The 23,536-nt window shown below is 43.8% G+C and overlaps 1 protein-coding gene across 1 annotated transcript in view; it reads right to left on the bottom strand.

Annotated features, from left to right (window-relative positions):
* Positions 1-825: 825 nt before the first annotated feature.
* c16h16orf89 (chromosome 16 C16orf89 homolog) overlaps positions 826-23,536 on the bottom strand; it is a 76,158-nt gene continuing 53,447 nt past the window's right edge. The window contains exons 4-8 of the mRNA XM_034190880.1: positions 22,036-22,153; positions 19,247-19,409; positions 11,973-12,077; positions 3,569-3,658; positions 826-958 (exon numbers count right to left, since the gene is read on the bottom strand). Coding sequence (XP_034046771.1) covers positions 855-958; positions 3,569-3,658; positions 11,973-12,077; positions 19,247-19,409; positions 22,036-22,153 — 580 coding nt within the window. The 3' untranslated portion in view covers positions 826-854. The remainder of the gene's footprint in view (positions 959-3,568; positions 3,659-11,972; positions 12,078-19,246; positions 19,410-22,035; positions 22,154-23,536) is intronic.

Raw genomic sequence — 23,536 nt, 5'->3', positions numbered from 1 at the left:
AGGAGTGCACTGATTGGGATTTTCGTGCAATCAATGGCGCCTATTACTCTTGGGAAACCTAGGAGAAATTGGTATTGATAAGCCCCACTTTGCCTAATTAATGGACATGCATTAGACCTATTTTGATATTAGTAATTACCCGCGATTGCATAAAACCCTTCTTTGATTTGCACTGCGGATAAATGGCCAGGGAAAACGACAAATGCATCCAACAGTTTAGATAGAGCAAGTACTACCTTGCGAATCATACAACATACAGTATTCTTGCTCAGATGTTCAGCATCACCGATGGAATACATAAATTGTCCACTGGCAAAATATCTAAGCGCAAGGCACATTATCTGCTCGATTGTCAGGGCATTGCTACGACGGGTGATGTTACAGACGTCTGGCCCGATCAGCTGACAAAGATAATGAATTCCCTCGGCTGAGAATCTATATTTTTCATGGAGAATATCGTCCGGGTATGTCAGCGGATTCTGCCGGTCTTTAAAAACCCTTGCCCTGCGAAGAGAGCCTCTCACAATTTGTGCCCCAATATCAAACGGATCATCCAGGTAGGCCGGCATTGTCTTCGGAGTGATTGAAGGTGGATGGGCGGTACTTATAAAGGGAGTGGTTAAGCGAAGACCTCAAGCTAACCTAGAACATAACCTGCTCAGAGCAGGTTTGGCACGCAGCGTAAATTGCCTTGGCAGCATACCTTGATCAAAACCTATCCACCTTTCGTGGTACGGGTTAACCGGGAAGTTACGTCATCAACTTACTCCCGAAGTTACCCTGATAAGCCAGTAACCTTGCTTCGTAGTACAGGCCCCAGATCTATAGTGGGAATGAACGCTGAGGGGAAGATTTTACAACAGCGGCCGTTTGGTGATGTCCTGTTCGGTCAAATAATAGTTCAGATACCCACCCAGTGCACCTACGGCCACGGCAGTCATGTGACTGGAACATCCATCTGTGGAGATAAAACAACACAGGAGCATGAAAAGACTTACAACACATCAGATACATATTGTGTGTGTGTGTGGTTGCTGTGTTGTGTGTTGATTTTCATTCTGGTGGCTGTGTTAACAGGCTGGAGCATGTGCACGAGGGAAGTGTCCCAGATGTGTGTCTTATGTTGTGGCTGCCTCTTGAGATTCGTGCTGGTATTTAGTTACATGCGCCAAGGTTGCAATAAAATCACCTGCGTTTATTTGTCTGTCTGTCTGTTAGCAGGATTACGTCAAAACGACTGCATGGATTTTGACGAAATTTTCACCACGGATACACATTAGGCCATGGAAGACACCATTAAATTTTGGCGGTGATCTGGATCAAGTTTCACTTTATATAGTCTTTGAAGGATTATGTCAAAACTACTTCACGGATTCTCACCAAATTTTCACCACAGATACATATTAGGCCATGGAAGACTTCATTAAATTTTGGAGGTGATCCAGATCCAAATCAGGATTCTGGATCAAGATTTCTCTTTATATATGCTTTGAAGGATTCCGTCAAAACTCCTTCACAGATTCCAAAGAAATTTTCAACACAGATGCATATTATGCCATGGAAGACTCCATTAAATTTTGGAGGTGATCTGGATCCGGATTCTAGATCAAGATTTCACTTTATATAGGCTTTTAAGGATTACGTCAAAACTACTTCACAGATTCTAACCAAATTTTCACCACAGATAGGTATTAGGGCATGGAATACTCCATTAAATTTTGGAGTTGATCCAGATCCGGATTGGCGGATGTCAGAAATATCTGATTGCTCTTGGTTTCATGTGTGACGTATCAAGCAATAAAAACAGACAAATTATCTGGATGCACTCATATGGCTTTAAAAAGGTTTGTTAGTTTGCACCATGCTCAGTTATCACATTACAGAGTAACATGTCATACGTCATAGAACACAACAACGTCCTCCTTGTTTAACCATTACACTGGAGACCATACAATCAACATGGTCAAAACTATCCCATTTATTAATTTTATTAGCTCAACCAATAATTTGTATCAAATTTCAGCAATTTTAACCTTTCTGACCATTTTTGCTGTTCTTATCCCATAACATTCAGTCATAGGTGGTACAAACTATACCTTTTTAGAATCTTTACAATCAGACAAATAATCTGGTATACTTAAAAATGTTGAACTCTGAGTAACTCTTCATTAACCTCTACCTGGCTACAGCTACCCTCCTGATAAAAATAAATGGTAAATGGACTGCATTTATATAGCACTTTTCCATCTGAATCAAACGCTCAAAGCGCTTTACAAATAATGCTTCACATTCACCCCGATGTGAGGGTGCTGCCATACAAGGCGCTCACTACACACCGGGAGCAACTCTGGGATTAAAGACCTTGCCCAAGGGCCCTTAGTGATTTTCCACTCAGGCTGGGATTTGAACCCAGGAACTACATTTTTCTGTAGTCCATTGTACACTGAGGCTGGACTGTAAGTGTCGTCTAGTCCTGGTGTCTGTGCACACGATGGAGTGCTTCCAGACAATCCCTCAGTCCATCCAGTAGAGGATCCTTATACTGGTCATTCCCAAGAAGTGACAAGGACATCAGTATCTGCTCCTCCTCCAACACTGGTGGAGAGTAGAGTGTGTGTGTGTGTGTGTGTGGGGGGGGGGGGGGGTGTCACTGTGCTGGACTACGTTTATACCATTGGTGAGTACGTTGCCACCATTTATTAACCATTATTAATCATTTATTATTATTTATTTGTTTATTTTTATTTATTTATTTTTGCCTTCCAAGCCTACAGCTGGGGGAATTTCCACGGCCTCTTTTCACATAATAGCAGTCCACAGCAATCCTGAGCACTCTGTGTGCAAACTTGTCATCATTTCAGCTGCAGGAGTGGAGCTTGACATCCGTGAGAGTGCCACACTGCATTCATGTGCAAATCGGTGCACCTGCAAGGGTTGCACCAGTAGTGCTCGACATTCGAGAAAGTGCTGCTCAACATTCGAGTGACACTTGCACCCTTTGTATGCAGACTACGCGCGATTTTTTTGGCCCTACTTTTGCCACCAGTCCATGCAACATGCACTAACGTGTGGTTTGTATCAATTCAGTGAGATTCCAACTGTGAAACTGTCAGTAATTCACCAGTTTTATCACAATTTTCTATCTCCACCCACTCTCCAACAGTCTCACCCCAGTGAGATACTACCCTTACATCACAGGAAAAAAAGCATGTGGGAGAAAGACATTGTCAAGACAAATTATTTGCAAAGACTGAGCTGACTGATGCAGTGACACAACATAAACACAACTGAACATAAGTTGTGGAGGTTCAGTAACTCAGCCACCGCGCACACCCAAATCACCTGAGATACATCCTGCAGATCAAACAGAATGAGTCTTAATCCTCGAACCGAGAGAGCGCACGTGTGTGTGTGTGTCTGTTTGTCATTCAGCAACCTTCACTGAGTTCACCACAAACTGCAGGACACACAAACTAAAGGACAAACACAACAATCGTGTAGTAGTAGTCGTAGTAAATCATGTCCTTGGATTTATAAGTAGTTTTAGGTCAGCGTGTCTCCCACACACCTGGTAGGACCTTCTCTCGTCTCTTCACCCTCCTGTGGGGCTGCAGCTGCTCCAGCAGCTCATCTCCAATAATCTGAGAGACCACGTTCACTGAAACGAGGGGAAAGCACGGAAAGTTATTTACACATGGCTTTGTAATTACTTTGATCCTGGTAATAAACAATCTGTGAAGAAATAATCTTTTAAATGAAGGAAGAGGTCTGACTCATCTCTGCTGTCTGGAGTGCAGCATTGAGATGCGCTTGGGTGTCTTCTCGACTAAAGGCTGAGTCCACACATATATGAGTATTTTTAAATGTGGAGATTTTCTAACTTCATTTTGAAAAATAACTTCGTATACATCATGACTGCTCCAAACCAACAGGGAGCAGTGTAACGGTAGAGCCATACTAGCCCGTCAGAATCCTGTATTTGTGTAATAGATGAAGCTGCTATCTCAGTATGTGCAATGAATCATGGGTACGCCCAAAGGTCATTCGTGATAAATTTGACACGGAAGCGATAAGGTGCCAATGTTTTCACAGCGATGTAGAAAAGGTCAACACAAAATATGATTGATAAGTTTATTTAGGACACGATGTTGGACAGAACAGATAAAATTCATGGAAATGGATGATACGGGGATGAGTCTGAATGATTTTTGGTGATGGACAGTGGTGGATTTAAAAGCATTTTTGAAGAAATGAAGACAAGAAAATAGGAGTTGGTGGCATGAGCGTTCAAGAAATGAACATGGCAGTCTTGCCGGACTCGGAACAAGTTGTCCAACAAAACCAGTTAGATTATGAATCACTACTTAGGTCCAAAGACGGGGAAATGATACCAGACCCCATGAAGATTAACAAAAAAGTGGACGGGGGAGAAGGAGTGTGTCGGTAAACATCTACAAGATACTGTATTCTTATTTTATTTGACTCAATAACAAGCTATGTTTGTTATAAAATCTTGCTAAAGCAGTTATGATCTGCATAAACAAACATGGGCATTCATGTTTTCTGTAAACAGCGGTAACACAGCTCATTCAAATGACGTATTTACATCAATCAACAATTGCAACTTCAAGAAAATAGTTCTGATAAGCTTCTATAATGTATTACCAGTTAATTTCATGGAACAATACATGAAATTTGTTAAAAAACAATGATATAGCAGGTGGTTTCAATCCTCCTCACAAATATAAACAAACGTTGGTGTCCATCTTTCCCAGTAACGGCGATCTCTATGTGCACTAACTTGCTGCGCTTTCAGTAATTCTACAACTAGTTCACTCTAAATTTGCTTAGAATGAAAGCACAGACAAGACCTTTGGTTATTTTGATGATGATATTTTAATATGCCACAGATTTTCAGCCTTTAAAATATTGTCAATATGTACATGTTACACCAGCGCTGTTCTAGTCCCGATTGACCGGAAGAGCTAGTGGGACCTTTAGCCACACTGCGTATGCTTCTGCTGAGATCGCCACTTCATCTGTTATGTAATAATCATGTTTATGCTTGAAAGAATGTTGTGAAATGATTTCAGACACCCCTAAAGTGGCCCATTTCTTACCCTGACTTGAACCTCTCATATGCGCATGTCATGAGTTTGTTTAATACATTTTGTTTTCTTAACTTCAAAGGTATCAAATTTGTTTGAAGTGTCCACAAGTAAATGTTAGCAGTTCATAAATTTTGCCTGAAGTTACAGTTTAACTACAGTGAGGAAAATAAGTATGTGAACACCCTGCAATCTTGCAAGTTCTCCCACTTAGAAATCATGGAGGGGTCTGAAATTTTCATCTTAGGTGCATGTCCACTGTGAGAAAAATTATTAAAAAAATCATACATTGTGATTTCCGGATTTTTTATTTTGTTAGATTATGTCTGTCACAGTGAACATGCACCTAAGATGAAAATTTCAGACCCCTCCATGATTTCTAACTGGGAGAACTTGCAAAATCACAGGGTGTTCAAATACTTATTTTCCTCACTGTAAAACTCTAATGATAGGTAAGGCCCTGTCCACTGTCACTGGCCCTGTTCACATGCACATAAAAGTCCGGTTGCTATCTGATTATCGGCTGTTATCTCATTATTAAGTGCTCATGTAAACAACTAAATCTGATATGATTTAACAAATCATATCAGAAATCATATTAACACACCTGGATTTCTGTTGTTATGTATCTTTATCTAGTCTGAAAGCAATTATCTAGCCTCTAGTCTGAAAGCATTATGAACTAGTTCTTTGAATGTTGAGATTTTAATTGCCTAGTCTTTGAGCCCAATCAAAAACAAACTAAATCAGTAAAGTTTTTTTGCAGGAGTTAGCTATATTTGTAAACTATTGTGGTGTTATATTCTGTATATACTCCTACAGGATGGTACAACATGCCATATACTGCATGAGATCACAAGAGAAATTTAACAGCTGTTTCAAGTCCAAATTTAATCCAAATAATGCACCAAAATGCACCACAGGGCACTTAAATTCTTAAAATTTCCGGGGGGGGGGGGGGCAAATCCCTCCCCAGAGCCCCCCCTTTTCCACTTCGCCGCAAGTAGTTGCTCTTTTAATTTACCAAGACTTTGGATTGCTGTCTTCTTTTTTTTCCTTCATCCTAAGCATCCATGTACTATGGTGTTGGGCCTATATATCGCATACCAGGTATCATGGATCAGTTTGGATATGTCAAAATACTTGAAGAGGTCATGTTGCCTTATGCTGAAGAGGACATGTCCTTGAAATGGGTGTTTCAACAAGACAATGGCCCCAAGCACACTAGTAAACCAGCAAAATCTTGGTTCCAAACCAACAAAATTAATGCTGTGCAGATGTGGAGAAATCATGAAAAACTGTAGTTATACAACTAAATACTAGTTTAGTGATTCACAGGATTGCTAAAAAAGCAGTTTGAACATAATAGTTTTGAGTTTGTAGCGTCAACAGCAGATGCTACTATTATTGTGATCACCCCCTTTTCTACTTTTTTTTACTAGTAGCCCAATTTCATAGCCTTAAGAGTGTGCATATCATGAATGCTTGGTCTTGTTGGATTTGTGAGAATCTACTGAATCTACTGGTACCTTGTTTCCCATGTAACAATAAGAAATATACTCAAAACCTGGATTAATCTTTTTAGTCACATAGCACTACTATTATTCTGAACACTACTGTACAATGAAGGCACAGTTTTTTCTATTATTTCAATCCCACATATCCTGTTTACACATTTATTTACTGTAGAATATTGTTGACTGTATGTACGTCGTCTTAATTTTTTTTTTTTTTTTTCCATTTTTTGCTCAATGTAACACTTTGACAATATAAACTTATGTTTCCCATGTCAATAAAGCTCAGGGTTAATTTGAGGGGGAGCAAGCCGGAGTGCGCTCCGGAACCTCTGACGTTGGCTCCGCCAGATATTTATACTGGATCCGTGATCCACCACCTCTCTTGACTAACAAAATAAATAAATAAATAAATAATCACCGCCTGCTGTGCGGAATTGCGCCAAATCTGGCAACAGGTCCAGAGGCTACGCTCGCTGTTTTGATCCGGATGTTGACCGCAGCCGTAGAGCTCTGTGGCCACCGAGAGAGGACTTGGATTCTTTGCGGGTCCCGCATCTGTACCCCCGGAGGCAGTGAGTGAAGGGAGAGCCGCGCATTGTGTTCTGCGTGTGTCTGTTTATAATCTTCTCGCACAGAAGAAAAAAGAGAGTGTTTACACAGGAGAGAAAAGTGAGAAAATGTTAATGCCTGTTTGAGAAAAGTGTGTAGTGAGGGGTTTTACAGCCTTAAAACATCTATAAGTGTAAAAAATAGCGCTGACTACGCGGATTTCGTTTATCGCGGGTTATTTTTATGCTGCATTCACACCGGGCGCGATCAGATGCTACAAATTCGTGGGAGTCGCGTGGCGACGGACGCGCCTCCTTCGCCTGGTGTGTCGCTCTGCTTGGGTGGACTTTCGCTGCGAAAATTCGCCCCGGTGCGTCATCAAATAGGGGGAGCTTCCATTCCGCTCGGCGTCAAGTCATCATGACGGACCTTGATCACACGGAGCGAGTTGTTGTGAAAAGCTCCCAATACAGGGAGTATCATTATTTGCTGCAGGAGCTGCGTCTGGATGACGGCCGCTTTCAGCAGTCCTTCCGCCTCTGCAGGACCCAATTTGAGGACCAACTGTCCCGTTCACACACGCACATGTAAACAATAAAAAAAAAAAAAAGAAACTCCACTGCTTGCTGCAGCTCGCTCTTCCCCAAAAAAACTGGCATAATTGTGTTTAGAAACCAGTCACCATTTGTTTTATTATACATCTCTGTGTAGTTAATTAATAAAATATTCTCCACACAGACGATTCGCTCGCGCGCACGTAAAAAAAAAAAAAAAAGAAAGAAACTCCGCGGCTTGCTGTGAGGCTGCTCCTCGCTCTTTCCCAAAAAATTCTCATAATTGTCTTTAGAAACCAGTCACCATTTGCTTTATTATACATCTGTGTAGTTAATAAGTAAAATAATCTCCATGGACCCTCATGCACGCGCGCACGTAAAAAAAAAAAAAAAGAAACTCCGCTCCCCCTGCTGTGGTGCTGCTGCTCGCTCCAAAAACTCTGTCATGATTGTGAAATAAAGGACAAAAGAGACATAAGTCCTGCTCACAGGCTGCTACCAGAGACGGGACACATCATGTTCACATCTTCAGTCAAACTCCAGACATCACGTCACTACATATTCAGTCCGTGATTGGTTATCGTGGCGCAAAGAGACGAAAAAGTTAAGATTTTTCAACTTGGGGAGGAGGGCGACACGACGTGATGCGACGCAATATCACGCAACAAATGCGCAAAATGCTCAAAATCGTGTCCATCGCGTCGCGCTGCGCGGTTACATAGGGATTACATGGCAACCTGTGGCTGCAGTCGCTCGCGCCACGCCCGGTGTGAACGCGGAGAACGTAACTCCCACGATAAACGAGGGACCACTTTACATCATTAAACAGGAATTTGTACTCTATCCAGATTTGGTGTGACTACTAGTGTAGGCCTACAATACATGCCCAGTTTATTTTCAGTTTGGCGCACAGCGTTGTTCGCAAGTCCCCCTCCCCCCCCGCCGCCCTTCTTTTTTTTTTCTGCACCGGAGCCACCCATCCTCTGCGGTCCAGGACCTCCCACTTTACAAATTAAGCACTGATAAAGCCCCATTGAAATTGAATTGAGAGACACATAGAGAAAAGGGCAAAGAGAGAGAGAGACAGAGAGCGCTCTTTTTTCAGTCTATGCTTTTCTTCAGCAGCTGTCCTTTCTTCTTTCTCCACTAACAAAGAAATCCAATTAATGAACTGAAATCACGTAAACCTGGTTCTTCCAATAGGAGGACTGCACGTGTCAGTGGGCACGCCCAGAAGTACAACCCCTGGCAAAAATTATGGAATCACCGGCCTCAGAGGATGTTCATTTAGTTGTTTAATTTTGTAGAAAAAAAGCAGATCACAAACATGACACAAAACTGAAGTCATTTCAAATGGCAACTTTCTGGCTTTAAAAAACACTATAAGAAATCAAGAAAAAAAAACGGTTATTTTTTTAGACCAAGCAGAGGGAAAAAATATGGAATCACTCAATTCTGAGGAATAAATTATGGAATCACCCTGTAAATTTTCATCCCCAAAACTAACACCTGCATCAAATCAGATCTGCTTGTTAGTCTGCATCTAAAAAGGAGTGAACACACCTTGGAGAGCTGTTGCACCAAGTGGACTGACATGAATCATGGCTCCAACACAAGAGATGTCAATTGAATTAAAGGAGAGGATTATCAAACTCTTAAAAGAGGGTAAATCATCACGCAGTGTTGCAAAAGATGTTGATTGTTCACAGTCAGCTGTGTCTAAACTCTGGTCCAAATACAAACAACATGGGAAGGTTGTTAAAGGCAAACATACTGGTAGACCAAGGAAGACATCAAAGCGTCAAGACAGAAAACTTAAAGCAATATGTCTCAAAAATTGAAAATGCACAACAAAACAAATGAGGAACGAATGGGAGGAAACTAGAGTCAAAGTCTGTGACCGAACTGTAAGAAACCACCTAAAGGAAATGGGATTTACATACAGAAAGCTAAACGAAAGCCATCATTAACACCTAAACTGTTGTGAAAGTGTAGTGACACGGACCCACAACAGGGGGCGCAAATGAACGGCCAATAGATGAGCCAAAAAGTAACAATTTAATGTTGTGAAATGTGCACAACGAACATACAGACAATCTCAGAATATAATTACAGTCAATCCACAAAAGGTGACATGTGGGCAGGCTCGAGGATAGAAGACGTCTGTCCTGAGAGGAGCCGGAACCACACGATTTCCGCCGCCACCTGGTGAATACTGGAGCCGCCAAGTCCCGAATTCCCAGGTGATCACCGTCCCCGACTGTCGGATCTGGTACTGCTGGCGAGAACAAAGACAGTCAAGTGTGGGTGTGTGTACACCCAGTAACAACAATGGTGGGAATGCCACCTCCACCTCTCACTCAATACGTTGCAGCGATCCCTCAGAGGAAAAAGAGTGTCGTCTTGCACAGCCTCCACAAACTAAGGACCTGCAAACACTCACAATAAACAGATTCAGAAAATACCACAAAAAGGCTGAGGATATTACCTCTAATGAAGTACGATATCTCGGCGATGAGGTGGAGATGACATCTGGGTTTTATGGAGTGCGATGATGTAGAATGTGTGACAGCTGTCACTCCCGGCTGTGTCCGTGGCGGCAGCGCCCTCTCGTGCCTGAAGCCCGCACTTCAGGCAGGGCGCCCTTTGGTGGTGGGCCAGCAGTACCTCCTCTTCTGGCAGCCCACACAACATAAACAGAAAAAAACAAGGTTACAATGGGCTAAGGAAAGGCAATTGTGGACTGTGGATGACTGGATGAAAGTCATATTCAGTGATGAATCTCAAATCTGCATTGGGCAAGGTGATGATGCTGGAACTTTTGTTTGGTGCCGTTCCAATGAGATTTATAAAGATGACTGCCTGAAGAGAACATGTAAATTTCCACAGTCATTGATGATATGGGGCTGCATGTCAGGTAAAGGCACTGGGGAGATGGCTGTCATTACATCATCAATAAATGCACTTTACGTTGATATTTTGGACACTTTTCTTACCCCATCAATTGAAAGGATGTTTGGGGATGATGAAATCATTTTTCAAGATGATAATGCATCTTGCCATAGAGCAAAAACTGTGAAAACATTCCTTGCAAAAAGACACATAGGGTCAATGTCATGGCCTGCAAATAGTCCGGATCTTAATCCAATTGAAAATCTTTGGTGGAAGTTGAAGAAAATGGTCCATGACAAGGCTCCAACCTGCAAAGCTGATCTGGCAACAGCAATCAATGAAAGTTGGAGCCAGATTGATGAAGAGTACTGTTTGTCACTCATTAAGTCCATGCCTCAGAGACTGCAAGCTGTTATAAAAGCCAGAGGTGGTGCAACAAAATACTAGTGATGTGTTGGAGCGTTCTTTTGTTTTTCATGATTCCATAATTTTTTCCTCAGAATTGAGTGATTCTATATTTTTTTCCCTCTGCTTGGTCTAAAAAAGTAACCATTACTGACTGCCACAATTTTTTTTCCTGATTTCTTATAGTGTTTCTTAAAGCCAAAAAGTTGCCATTTGAAATGACTTTAGTTTTGTGTCATGTCTGTGATCTGCTTTTTTTCTATAAAATTAAACAACTGAATGAACATCCTCCGAGGCCGGTGATTCCATAATTTTTGCCAGGGGTTGTAGCCCTCACGCAATGCATCATGGGATAGTCCGTATGCGTACAGCCTGTGTCCGTGGATGTAAACAAAGAGAAATGTGATACTTTTAAGCCAGTTTTGGATCCAGGAGATGTACCTGGAGCTGTAATTAACTCACCAGGCAGAAACACCTGTGATGGTCTTCTGCCGTGCCCCGGTGTTGTCTTGTTGTCCGTACTTCACGAGGTGTGTTTACCCTGTGCCCTGAATCAGAACTCTGCTGAAACAGACCTCTGTGTGAGTCACACACCGGGAGACAGCACGAGATTGACAACTGCAAAACAGTTCACGTGTAGTATCCAGGGGCACAACAAGTACCCCCCCGGCATTCTGAGCCTTTGGTTTACTTTCTGAGCGTGTCTGCGTCTGCAGCAGGTACACATTTCCCACAATCCCCTGCATGGCCAAAATCCAATATAACCGGTATGAAGTCCCCCTATTATCAGATTACTTAAGTGAAAGATCAGATTATTACAGTTATCTCATTGTTATGCTCATGGAAATGTGGCCACTGTGAAAACACCACCTGTTCAGGTTCTTTAGCGTTTACAGATTAAAGTAATTTGTGAGGTTTAAATGGAGTAAAGTGTTGATAACACTCACTGTCCCTCCCAAAGCAGCCGACCTCCTCGTCCTGCAGCTTCAGGATGTGCTGCAGCCAATCAGCTTTGTAGAAGTCGGAGAATCCAGCCAGACCACAAATCAAAACTATCAAGAAAATAAACAACAAAGCTGAAATCAACTGATATGTTGCCATGTTGGACTGAAGTATTATTGCCTTACAATATAAAGCGCCTTGGGGCAACTGTTTGTTGTGATTTGGCGCTATATAAAAAAATTGATTGATTGATTGATTGATTGATTGAAGTGTGACACTTTGATGAGGACGTTCTGCTGGTCAATGGGACTTTTTTAAATGTTTTTCTTAATTCAGCTGATTTTTTTTTTTAGAAACAAAACATCTGGCATTTTTTAATTCTTCCAAAAGGGGAAATACTTTGAAACACTTTGAAAGTGCAATTTACAAATTCCAAATAAATCACTCAATAAAATCCTTCATTCTTCTAAAAAAGTGACTTTTGATACGAGTCCAACTCAACAATTCAAGTTTAATGAATATCAGTTCATTGGAGTCAAACACACATGACCTCTCCATAGGGTGTCCTCTGTGTGTTATGTCCTCTGCATGTCGTGTCCTCTGTGTGTTCTGTTCTGTGTGCCGTGTCCTCTGTGGGCCATGTCCTCTGTGTGTTGTGTCCTCTGTGTGTTGTGTCCTCTGTGTGCCGTGTCCTCTGTGTGTTGTGTCCTCTGTGTGTTGTGTCCTCTGTGTGCCGTGTTCTCTGTGTGCTGTGTCCTCTGTGTGCCGTGTCCTCTGTGGGCCATGTCCTCTGTGTGTTGTGTCCTCTGTGTGTTGTGTCCTCTGTGTGCCGTGTCCTCTGTGTGTTGTGTCCTCTGTGTGTTGTGTCCTCTGTGTGCCGTGTTCTCTGTGTGCTGTGTCCTCTGTGTGCCGTGTCCTCTGTGGGCCATGTCCTCTGTGTGTTGTGTCCTCTGTGTGTTGTGTCCTCTGTGGGCCATGTCCTCTGTGTGTTGTGTCCTCTGTGGGCCATGTCCTCTGTGTGTTGTGTCCTCTGTGCGTTGTGTCCTCTGTGGGCCATGTCCTCTGTGTGTTGTGTCCTCTGTATGCCGTGTCCTCTGTGTGTTGTGTCCTCTGTGTGTTGTGTCCTCTGTGGGCTGTGTCCTCTGTGTGTTGTGTCCTCTGTGGGCTGTGTCCTCTGTGTGCCGTGTCCTCTGTGTGGTGACAAGATGGCGCCTCTGCAACAGACGGGCTGCCGGTCTGTTGCTTTGTATGTTGTGGAGTACGAGAGGAGGGACTCTAAACCTCATAAAATTGTGTTTTTAAGATCTGAACTCCTAGCTTTGAAGGAAAGGAAGGCTGGAATAAGACACAACATTTCCAGGGAGTTGAGAAGAAGTTACAGAGGGACTCGTGCCAGTGTGAAGTGTAAGGCGAGAGCTATCGCTAAAAAAGAACGGAAGCGGCGCTATAAACCATCAGTCCCGTCTGTGATTATGGGAAATGTAAATGCCTTAACAAACAAAGCAGATGAACTTTCTGCGCTGGTCAGATGCCAAAGGATTTACGGGGAGTGCTGTCTGATTATGCTGACAGAGACATGGTTAACCAACAGCATACCTGATGCTAATGTGAAGCTAACCGGCTTCTCCTTGGTGCGCGCTGACGGAGACACTGTGGCGTGTGGGAAAAGTAAAGGGGGAGGCCTCATATTGTATATTAACAATAGGTGGTGTAACCCTGGACACTTTACCATAAAAAAGATACTATGCTGCAGAGACTATGAGCTGTTAGCCATTAGCATCCGGCCATACTACTTACCTCGGGAGTTTACGCACATCCTGGCTGTCTGTTTACATTCCACCGAGAGTGCACATGGAAACAGCGGTGGAGGCAGTGGTCGGTGCAGTTGCAGAGCTTCAATCGCAGCATCCAGAGGCACTGGTGGTCATCTCAGGGGACTTTAATCATGTCACCCTGGATTCCTCGCTGCCAGCAATGCATCAGTATGTGGACTGTCCCACTAGCGGCGACAATATTATTGATTTGTTGTATGTTAACGTTAAAGATGCCTATCAGGCCACGCCCCTCCCTCCTCTCGGCAAATCGGATCACATCTTGATTTCCCTACAGCCTACGTATACACCTCTTGTGAAGAGGCAACCAGTAACAACACGGGCTGTGAGGAGGTGGACACCGGAGGTGGAGGAAAAGCTCAGGGACTGTTTTGACAGCACTGACTGGTGCACGCTGTTAGAACAGTACGGAGAGGACATTGAAGGAGCTACTCAGTGTCTGTCGGATTATGTGAGTTTCGGTATGGACATTGTTGTGCCCGCCAAAACAGTGAACTCTTTTGCAAATAATAAACCCTGGATCACAGGGGAGGTGAAGGGGGTTTTGAACAAGAAAAAGAGAGCGTTCAAAACAAAGGATAAGGAGGAGATGAAAAGGGTGCAGAAGGAGGTGAAGGCCTGTTTAAAGACAGCTAAAATGAGCTACAAGAAGAAGGTTGAGGGGAAACTGCAAGAAAACATCAGAGAAGTGTGGGAAGGAATGAAAACAATAACAGGGTGCAAAAAGGTGGCTGGGTTGGTTGGGGAGAGAGTAGAGAGAGCTGATGAACTGAACGCATTTTTCAACAGGTTCAGTGATGCCCCTGTTCTCCCTGTTTCCAGTGTTGGTACTGGCCAGCCCATCACTGTGTCCTCCCCACGACCAGTTCTCACATCCCTTCCTATGGGGGGTCCAGAGGCTGCTGGAGTCCCTCCATTGAGTTATGGTAAGGGACAGACATCCCCCACTACTCCTTCCCTCATGGGGGATAACTGCCCTCCACCTTCTTCACACGCCCCCTCCCGTTCAGCTCTCCTTTATATCACAGAACATCGGGTGAGGAGGGAGCTGCAGAGGATAAACATCAGGAAAGCAGCCGGTCCAGATAATGTGTGTCCCAGGCTGCTGAGAGCTTGTGCAAACGAGCTTGGGAATCCTCTCCAGTATCTCTTTAACCTGAGCCTGCAGCTGGGACATGTCCCCTCCCTCTGGAAAACATCTTGTATTGTCCCACTACCTAAGGTCAGGCATCCCAGGGACAATAATGATTATTGCCCTGTAGCACTGACCTCTCATATAATGAAGACCTTGGAGAGGTTAGTGCTGCAGTTGCTGAAGCCACAGGTACAGCATGTCCAAGATCCTCTCCAGTTTGCATAGAGAGCAAGTGGGGGTGGAGGACGCTGTCCTCTACCTTCTTCATCGCACCCTCTCATACCTGGACGAAGGAGGCTGCACTGTGAGGGTGCTATTTTTGATTTCTCCTGCGCTTTTAATACTATTCAGCCTCACCTGCTGCAGGAGAAGCTTAGTGGAATGACTGTGGAGCCACTCCTTGTGTCCTGGATTATGGACTATTTAAATAACAGGCCGCAGTATGTCCGCATGGGACAAAACATCTCCAGTACCCTGAGCTGCAGTGTGGGAGCCCCCCAGGGGACGGTACTGTCTCCTGCTCTATTCACACTGTATACATCTGACTTCCGCCATAACACTGCAACTTGCCATATACAGAAGTTTTCAGATGATACAGCTATTGTGGCCTGCATCAGAGAGGGAGAGGAGAGACAGTATAGGCAGTTGGTGGAGGATTTTGTGGTTTGGTGCCAAAAGAATCAGCTCCAGCTGAATATTCAGAAAATTAAGAAAATGCTCCTGGACTTCAGAAAGAAGTTTCCAATCCCTCAACCGGTACGCATAGGGGGAAGTGATGTGGAGACGGTACCATCTTATAAGTACCTGGGAGTAGTGTTGGACAAGAAGCTGGACTGGACAGCCAACACAGACCTTCTTTATAAGAAGAGTCAGTCTAGGCTGTACTTTCTCCGAAAGCTGGGCTCATTTAACATCTGCTCTAAACTTCTGTACATGTTTTAGCAGTCAGTGGTGGTGAGTGCTCTCCTCTATGCTGTGGTCTGTTGGTGCAGCACCAGTAAGAAGAACATCTCCCGCCTGAATAAGATCATTAAAAAGGCTGGGTCAGTGGTGGGACTGAAGCTGGCTCCAGTGGAAGATGTGGTTGAGCAGAGGATATGTCCCAGTTCAAGGCAATTATGAACAATGCCTCACACCCTCTATACGAGGCCTTCAGAGAGAGGAGGAGTGTGTTCAGCGGCAGACTGCTGTCCCAGCGCTGCACCACAGACAGACTGAGGAAGTCCTTTGTGCCTCGTGCCATTAGATTGCACAACACTCTGATCTAGCAAGAGTCCTGTGTCTTTTTATGTTTGTATAACTTCATAGTCTGTCAGTTTTACAACTGACTGACTGTTTTTAATGTAGTGTTATTGTATTTTTGTCATCTATTTTAGTTATTTATTTGTTGTATGATTGATGTTTTATGAGCAGCAGGCCAAATGCAATTAATTAATTAATTAATTTATTTATTTATTTATTTCTATCTATCTATCTATCTATCTATCTATGTGTGCCGTGTCCTCTGTGTGTTCTGTTCTGTGTGCCGTGTCCTCTGTGTGTTCTGTTCTGTGTGCCGTGTCCTCTGTGTGTTGTGTTCTCTGTGTGCCGTGTCCCGTGTGTTGTGTCCTCTGCGTGCCGTGTTCTCTGTGTGTTGTGTCCTCTGCGTGCCGTGTCCCGTGTGTTGTGTCCTCTGCGTGCCGTGTTCTCTGTGTGTTGTGTCCTCTGCGTGCCGTGTTCTCTGTGTGTTGTGTCCTCTGCGTGCAGTGTTCTCTGTGTGTTGTGTCCTCTGCGTGCCGTGTCCCGTGTGTTGTGTCCTCTGCGTGCCGTGTTCTCTGTGTGCCGTGTCCTCTGCGTGTTGTGTCCTCTGCGTGTTGTGTCCTCTGCGTGTTGTGTCCTCTGCGTGCCGTGTTCTCTGCGTGCCGTGTCCTCTGCGTGCCGTGTCCTCTGTGTTGTCCCCTGTGTGCCGTGTCCTCTGTGTGTTCTGTTCTCTGTGTGTTGTGTCCTCTGCGTGCCGTGTTCTCTGCATGTTGTGTCCTCTGCGTGCCGTGTCCTCTGCGTGTTGTGTCCTCTGCGTGCCGTGTTCTCTGCGTGCTGTGTCCTCTGTGTGCCGTGTCCTCTGTGTTGTCCCCTGTGTGCCGTGTCCTCTGTGTGTTCTGTTCTCTGTGTGTTGTGTCCTCTGTGTGCCGTGTCCTCTGTGTTGTCCTTGTGTGTTCTGTTCTCTGTGTGCCGTGTCCTCTGTGTGTTGTGTCCTCTGTGTGCCGTGTCCTCTGTGTTGTCGTGTCCTCTGTGTGTTGTGTCCTCTGTGTGCATGTCCTCTGTGTGCCGTGTCCTCTGTGTGCCGTGTCCTCTGTGTTGTCCTCTGTGCATATCTCACCCATATTGGCCTCTCTTCATTGGCTTCCTGTTAATTCTAGAATAGAATTTAAAATTCTTCTTCTTACTTATAAGGTTTTGAATAATCAGGTCCCATCTTATCTTAGGGACCTCATAGTACCATATTACCCCATTAGAGCGCTTCGCTCTCAGACTGCAGGCTTACTTGTAGTTCCTAGGGTTTGTAAGAGTAGAATGGGAGGCAGAGCCTTCAGCTTTCAGGCTCCTCTCCTGTGGAACCAGCTCCCAATTCAGATCAGGGAGACAGACACCCTCTCTACTTTTAAGATTAGGCTTAAAACTTTCCTTTTCGCTAAGGCTTATAGTTAGGGCTGGATCGGGTGACCCTGGACCATCCCTTGGTTATGTTGCTTTAGACGTAGACTGTGGGGGGTTCCCATGATGCACTGTTTCTTTCTCTTTTTGCTCCGTATGCATCACTCTGCATTTAATCATTAGTGATTGATCTCTGCTCCCCTCCACAGCATGTCTTTTTCCTGGTTCTTTCCCTCAGCCCCAACCAGTCCCAGCAGAAGACTGCCCCTCCCTGAGCCTGGTTCTGCTGGAGGTTTCTTCCTGTTAAAAGGGAGTTTTTCCTTCCCACTGTGGCCAAGTGCTTGCTCACAGGGGGTCGTTTTGACCGTTGGGGTTTTTACATAATTATTGTATGGCCTTGCCTTACAATATAAAGCGCCTTGGGGCAACTGTTTGTTGTGATTTGGCGCTATATAAGAAAAAAGTTGATTGATTGATTGTGTTGTGTCCTCTGTGTGCCGTGTCCTCTGTGTGTTGTGTTCTCTGTGTGCTGTGTCCTCTGTGTGTTGTGTCCTCTGTGTGCCGTGTCCTCTGTGTGCCGTGTCCTCTGTGTGCCGTGTCCTCTGTGTGTTGTGTCCTCTGTGTGCCGTGTCCTCTGTGTGCCGTGTCCTCTGTGTGTTGTGTCCTCTGTGTGTTGTGTCCTCTGTGTGCCGTGTCCTCTGTGTGTTGTGTTCTCTGTGTGCCGTGTCCTCTGTGTGCCGTGTCCTCTGTGTGCCGTGTCCTCTGTGTGCCGTGTCCTCTGTGTGTTGTGTCCTCTGTGTGCCGTGTCCTCTGTGTGTTGTGTTCTCTGTGTGCCGTGTCCTCTGTGTGCCGTGTCCTCTGTGTGTTGTGTTCTCTGTGTGCCGTGTCCTCTGTGTGCCGTGTCCTCTGTGTGTTGTGTTCTCTGTGTGCCGTGTCCTCTGTGTGTTGTGTCCTCTGTGTGCCGTGTCCTCTGTGTGCCGTGTCCTCTGTGTGCCGTGTCCTCTGTGTGTTGTGTCCTCTGTGTGCCGTGTCCTCTGTGTGCCGTGTCCTCTGTGTGCCGTGTCCTGTGTGTGTTGTGTTCTCTATGTGCTGTGTCCTCTGTGTGCCGTGTCCTCTGTGTGCCGTGTCCTCTGTGTGCCGTGTCCTCTGTGTGCCGTGTCCTCTGTGTGTTGTGTTCTCTGTGTGCTGTGTCCTCTGTGTGCCGTGTCCTCTGTGTGCTGTGTCCTGTGTGCCGTGTTCTCTGTGTGCTGTGTCCTCTGTGTGCCGTGTCCTCTGTGTGCTGTGTCCTGTGTGCCGTGTCCTCTGTGTGCTGTGTCCTCTGTGTGCCGTGTCCTCTGTGTGCTGTGTCCTCTGTGTGCTGTGTCCTCTGTGTGCCGTGTCCTCTGTGTGTTGTGTCCTCTGTGTGCCGTGTCCTCTGTGGGCATGTTTAAATGTCTCACATGTCCACAGTACTTTTTTTCATGCACACGGTTTGTTTTATGCTGTTTATCACATTTGGATGTAAAGATCAATAATTTATCTTCTCATATTCGTCTTTTGATCTCAAAACCAAAAGTCTTCAGTTTACAGCAAAAGAATGAACTTTGTGGTTCCAGTACTTTTGGGGGCACTGTGGCGTTCCCTGTCCCTGTCCTCACACGCTGAGGCAGAAACGTTTGAACTGTGTGTGTGAGACACTGACTGTTTTCGGTGAAGATGTCCACCGTCTGTGCGTTCAGACCGTCTCGGATGATGTCCATGTTGGTCTTCATCATGTTGGAGCAGAAGATCTTCTGATAGCTGCGCTCCGTCATGTTGAGCCGCGACTCCCGCGTGTCACCCTTTAGCAGGTCCGAGCAGCCTTTCTGATTGGTGGAAACAAACAAACGTCTGTCAAACTGGGATTTAATTTTCAAAAGTTAGTTTTTAGTATTTTAATGTTTCCTAAAATATACCGAATATACTTTAGAAACTGTGACAGGAAACTGCTTGTTTATTCCATGTCTGTTGCCTTGGAGATAAAGTTAATTTAAAAATTATGATGCAATGCTAAAATACCCTCGGCCGTATGTGCGTAAAATTAGGAAACAGAATGTGACCTTTTGACCTCTTAATATAGGTCAAGATTAGCCATCTTTGAACTTGTCCAAGGTCTGTGTCCCAAGAATGTTCCCTGTGAATTTGAAGACCCTTACAGTCACAGGACTGGACTTATGCTGAGCACAGACAGACAGACAGACAGCCTTCACAATACACGGTGGCCACATTTCAGCCTCGGGTAAAGAGAGTTTAGCTGGACCCAAAGCAAACCACATCAAATCAAGGAAACTTTGAAACCAGCTGGAATTTACAACCAACCAACACCTCAGAGAGCAATTTTTTTGTTTATTTTTTTATTGTTGTTGTTGTTTACCTTTTTGAGAGAACATGTGTATGGCAGAAGAATTCAGTTTGTCTGACTTAAGAGCAAAAACAAATACATTTAAAGTGCTTTACATATTACAAAGGAATTTTTAAAAAAGCTCATAAAATGCCAAATAAAAATTTTAAACAGCAAATATAAGTCGGAGCATCAATAAAACTAATGATAAACAGATGAAAATACAAGGTTTACCTTGAAAGATTCAGTTAATGTCGCCTCTCGAAGGTCAACAGGCAAACTGTTCCACAGTCCAAACTTTTGTTTTTTAGGTTAAGATCAAATGTACATTTTCATGCCATACAGTTGTGGTTTTAGGACTATTTTTATTGTCTTTAATATAAAATAATAATTTCAAAATAAACATAAACAATACCCAGAATTATTTATACTGTCACGGGTCACAGGCATACATACGTGTGCTGTTTTTTTGTTTTGTTTTTTAGTTGTTATTGTCTGTGTGTGTGTGTGTGTGTGTTTAAATTCAGTGTTAATTCCTTTCGTTCTCCCTCACAGTGAACCTATTTTCTTTGGTTTATTTGTGCCATGGTGACTTAGTGGTTAGCACTCTTGCCTCACAACAAGAAGGTCATGGGTTTGATTCCATCCTGTGGCCTTTTGTGTGGAGTTTACATGTTCTCCAGCTTCCTCCCACATCCAAAGACATGCAGGTTGGATGAATTGAAGACTTAAGTGTGTGTGCAGGTGTGAATGTGTTTGTTTGTCTACATGTGGCCCTGTGACAGACTGGCATCCTGTCCATGGTGTACCCCGCCTCAGGCACTATGACTGCTGGGATAGACTCCAGCCCCCTGCAAACTCGATCTTGGATAAGCGGTTGAGTGTGTGTTTGTCCGACAGAGCACTCCTGTGGTCTCTCTGTGTTTATTTTCCCACAGCACATAGAGCAATGTACAGGTGTCTCTCTTGTCCACATCATTTGTTTTTTCCTCATGCTTCCTTGGAGATAATAGTTTAATGTTAGTGTCCTTGTGATTCGAACACTTTGTTCTAATTCATCGTCACAGAGTCACAGGTAAGCGGTTAGTGCACTTGTTTCCAGAAGGTTCCTGATTCAAGGACAGAATTACAGCAACTTTTATACACACTCCCTCTATTTTCAGAAGTAACTGGGCAAACTAAGTACAGGATTAATGTTCACACAAATTATCAAGGCTAGTGAGGGAAGACACCCAGACAACTCTGAAAGAGTTACTGGGGTGACTAGAAAAACTAATTTTGTAAATGGCTGTGATTCCTTAATGTTGAATGCAATATATTTGTTAAACCTCTGGAATGAAAGTCTGCACTACAAGAACACTTTGATTGTTTTCTTTAAACTCTGCTGTGATTTTGTACAGCAGCAAAATTACAAAAAGTGCGTCACAGTAAACGTTTATGGACCTGACTATTCATTTTTCTTTTTTTTCTTTTTTGGGCAAAAAATAACATTTTCAAAGGTTAAAATATGTTGCATAGTTGTGTTCCTGTTATAAGTCACTCAGCCACTTGGAAAAAGATTCTGTATTTTTGGCAAAGAATTTTTTAACCCCTAATCTTTACAGAGTTCATCACAAAGCAGCCTGAGATTCTGTGATTATCAAACTTGTACCTCTATCAAGGAGGTAACATTTTCACCCGTTTATCAGTAAGCAGGATAACTCAAAAGATAATAACCAAATTTCAATTAAATTTGTTGAGCAGATAGATAATGTGATTCAATTTTGATGGGTGACCTGGAATACATTCTGGAACTGAGATCCAGAAGAATGTTTGACACATAGCAACAGTGACTCAAAGTGTAAGTTTTGGAAGCAGAATCCTTCTTGAAATTGACATCACAATCTTACAAATCACTTTCTCTTAAATAGATTAGGGTTTAATATCTCTGAAATACACACACAAAAAAAGTAAAGCACGCTTCTGGAAGTGTGGTGTATTCCTGAAATTCTGATATGGTCCGAGTACATTTCAAGAAGTATATTCGTGCCAGCTGACACAATGACAGGCAGTTTACTTCCTAATACATCAGTATGTGTGCGGTGACCAGACGTCTTTCCTGAAATACTCACCATTTTGCCGATCATGAAGTAGAGCAGCTGGTGTGACAGCGAGTAGTGTGGACACCCGAAACGAGTCATAGTGTCCCTGCAGGGCTTAGTGACGATACATGGCGTTCCGTTCATCTTCCTGCTCACACACACACACACACACACACACAGAAGGTTTAAAAATAGCCTATATTATTAAAGGGTTCATATTGTGTAAAATCAGTTTGTATCTACTTTTACAGTTTGATGTTTAATGTTCAACATCTCCAAAGACCCAGAATTCACAGACGTTCCAAAGAGATATTTACCTATGACTGAATGTTCTGGAGTTATGGGGTAAAAACAGCAACAATTATGAAAAAGGTCAGTTTCATCAGGTCAGTACAGGGGTCAAAAATCAAAGTTGCTCCAATTTTAGTAAGAAGTGATGCAAATTAGTATTTGGGTTAACAGAGTTCGAAAAAGGAATAGTTTGCACCATCTCTCATGCTTATTTATCATGTTACAGGGTAACATATTGTTAGCTTCAGCCAACAAAGAGGCAGGAGAAGGATGACTCGTGACGAGGAAAATTAAGTTTATCTTCTTTTACTGAAGAATGGCAGGTGTACAGCTCTGTGGACGCTCTAACTCCGGTACAGACGACTTCTTGAGCCACACCAGAGCCAGCGAGTGACACACACATACACAATCAAAACAGACTGCCTTTTTTTTATTTTTCCCCCCAAAAAACACACGTGCCTGCATAGTTCCGGTAGCACGTAAGTTACCATAACACCCAAATTAACTAACATAACTGAACTTCTAACATAACTGATATGCCAAGCAACATGGGTATAAAACAAAACAGTAAGTGTATTAGTACTACACTACCCCCTCTTTCAAGCATGCCGAGTCCCTTCGGCTCTAACGATGTAACACACATCACGAAACAATGAGAATTAAGTCATCATGTACACTAAATTGAACTAAAACTTTTACTTTTTCTTCATTTAATTTCAACAGTCCTTTACCTGTGCATCTCTTACTTTCAGGAACAGTCCTCCACTTCAACTATCCTGGTATCGAGCTGGGGCTTGTATCACTCTTCCCTTGAGAGTTTTCATTTGACTCTGAGGTATACACCTCTTGGTGTTGGTGTCGTGCAGCTCACTGGCACCTGCGTGTGGCAACCTGCTGTTTGCCCTTTCTTGTTTGCTGTCTCGGGGGGTCCAACCAGGTACATCCAGTCCTTTGTCAGTAACTTCATCGGAAGATACTGGCTGTGGTGCGATGTAGGACTGCCCTGGTGGTGTGACTGAGTCTTGGACCTGTGTTACGATTACATGCCTCTGTCGCTTGATCCATACGGGGATCACGTCACTTGTGTAAGGCTTGAGCCGATCATGGTGCATGACTTTCCTCTCACGCTGTGTCTTGATCTCATACAGCACAGGGCCACTGCAGGCCTTGACTATAAATGGGCCCTTCCAAGGAGCTTGCAACTTGGGGCTGATACCTTTCTTTTTTGTGTTGTCCTTTA

Source organism: Thalassophryne amazonica, chromosome 16 (genome assembly GCF_902500255.1).
Source record: "Thalassophryne amazonica chromosome 16, fThaAma1.1, whole genome shotgun sequence".
Taxonomy (NCBI): Eukaryota; Metazoa; Chordata; class Actinopteri; order Batrachoidiformes; family Batrachoididae; genus Thalassophryne; species Thalassophryne amazonica.
Note: the sequence above shows the minus strand (reverse complement) of the source record. Positions and strands in the feature narration are given on the sequence as shown.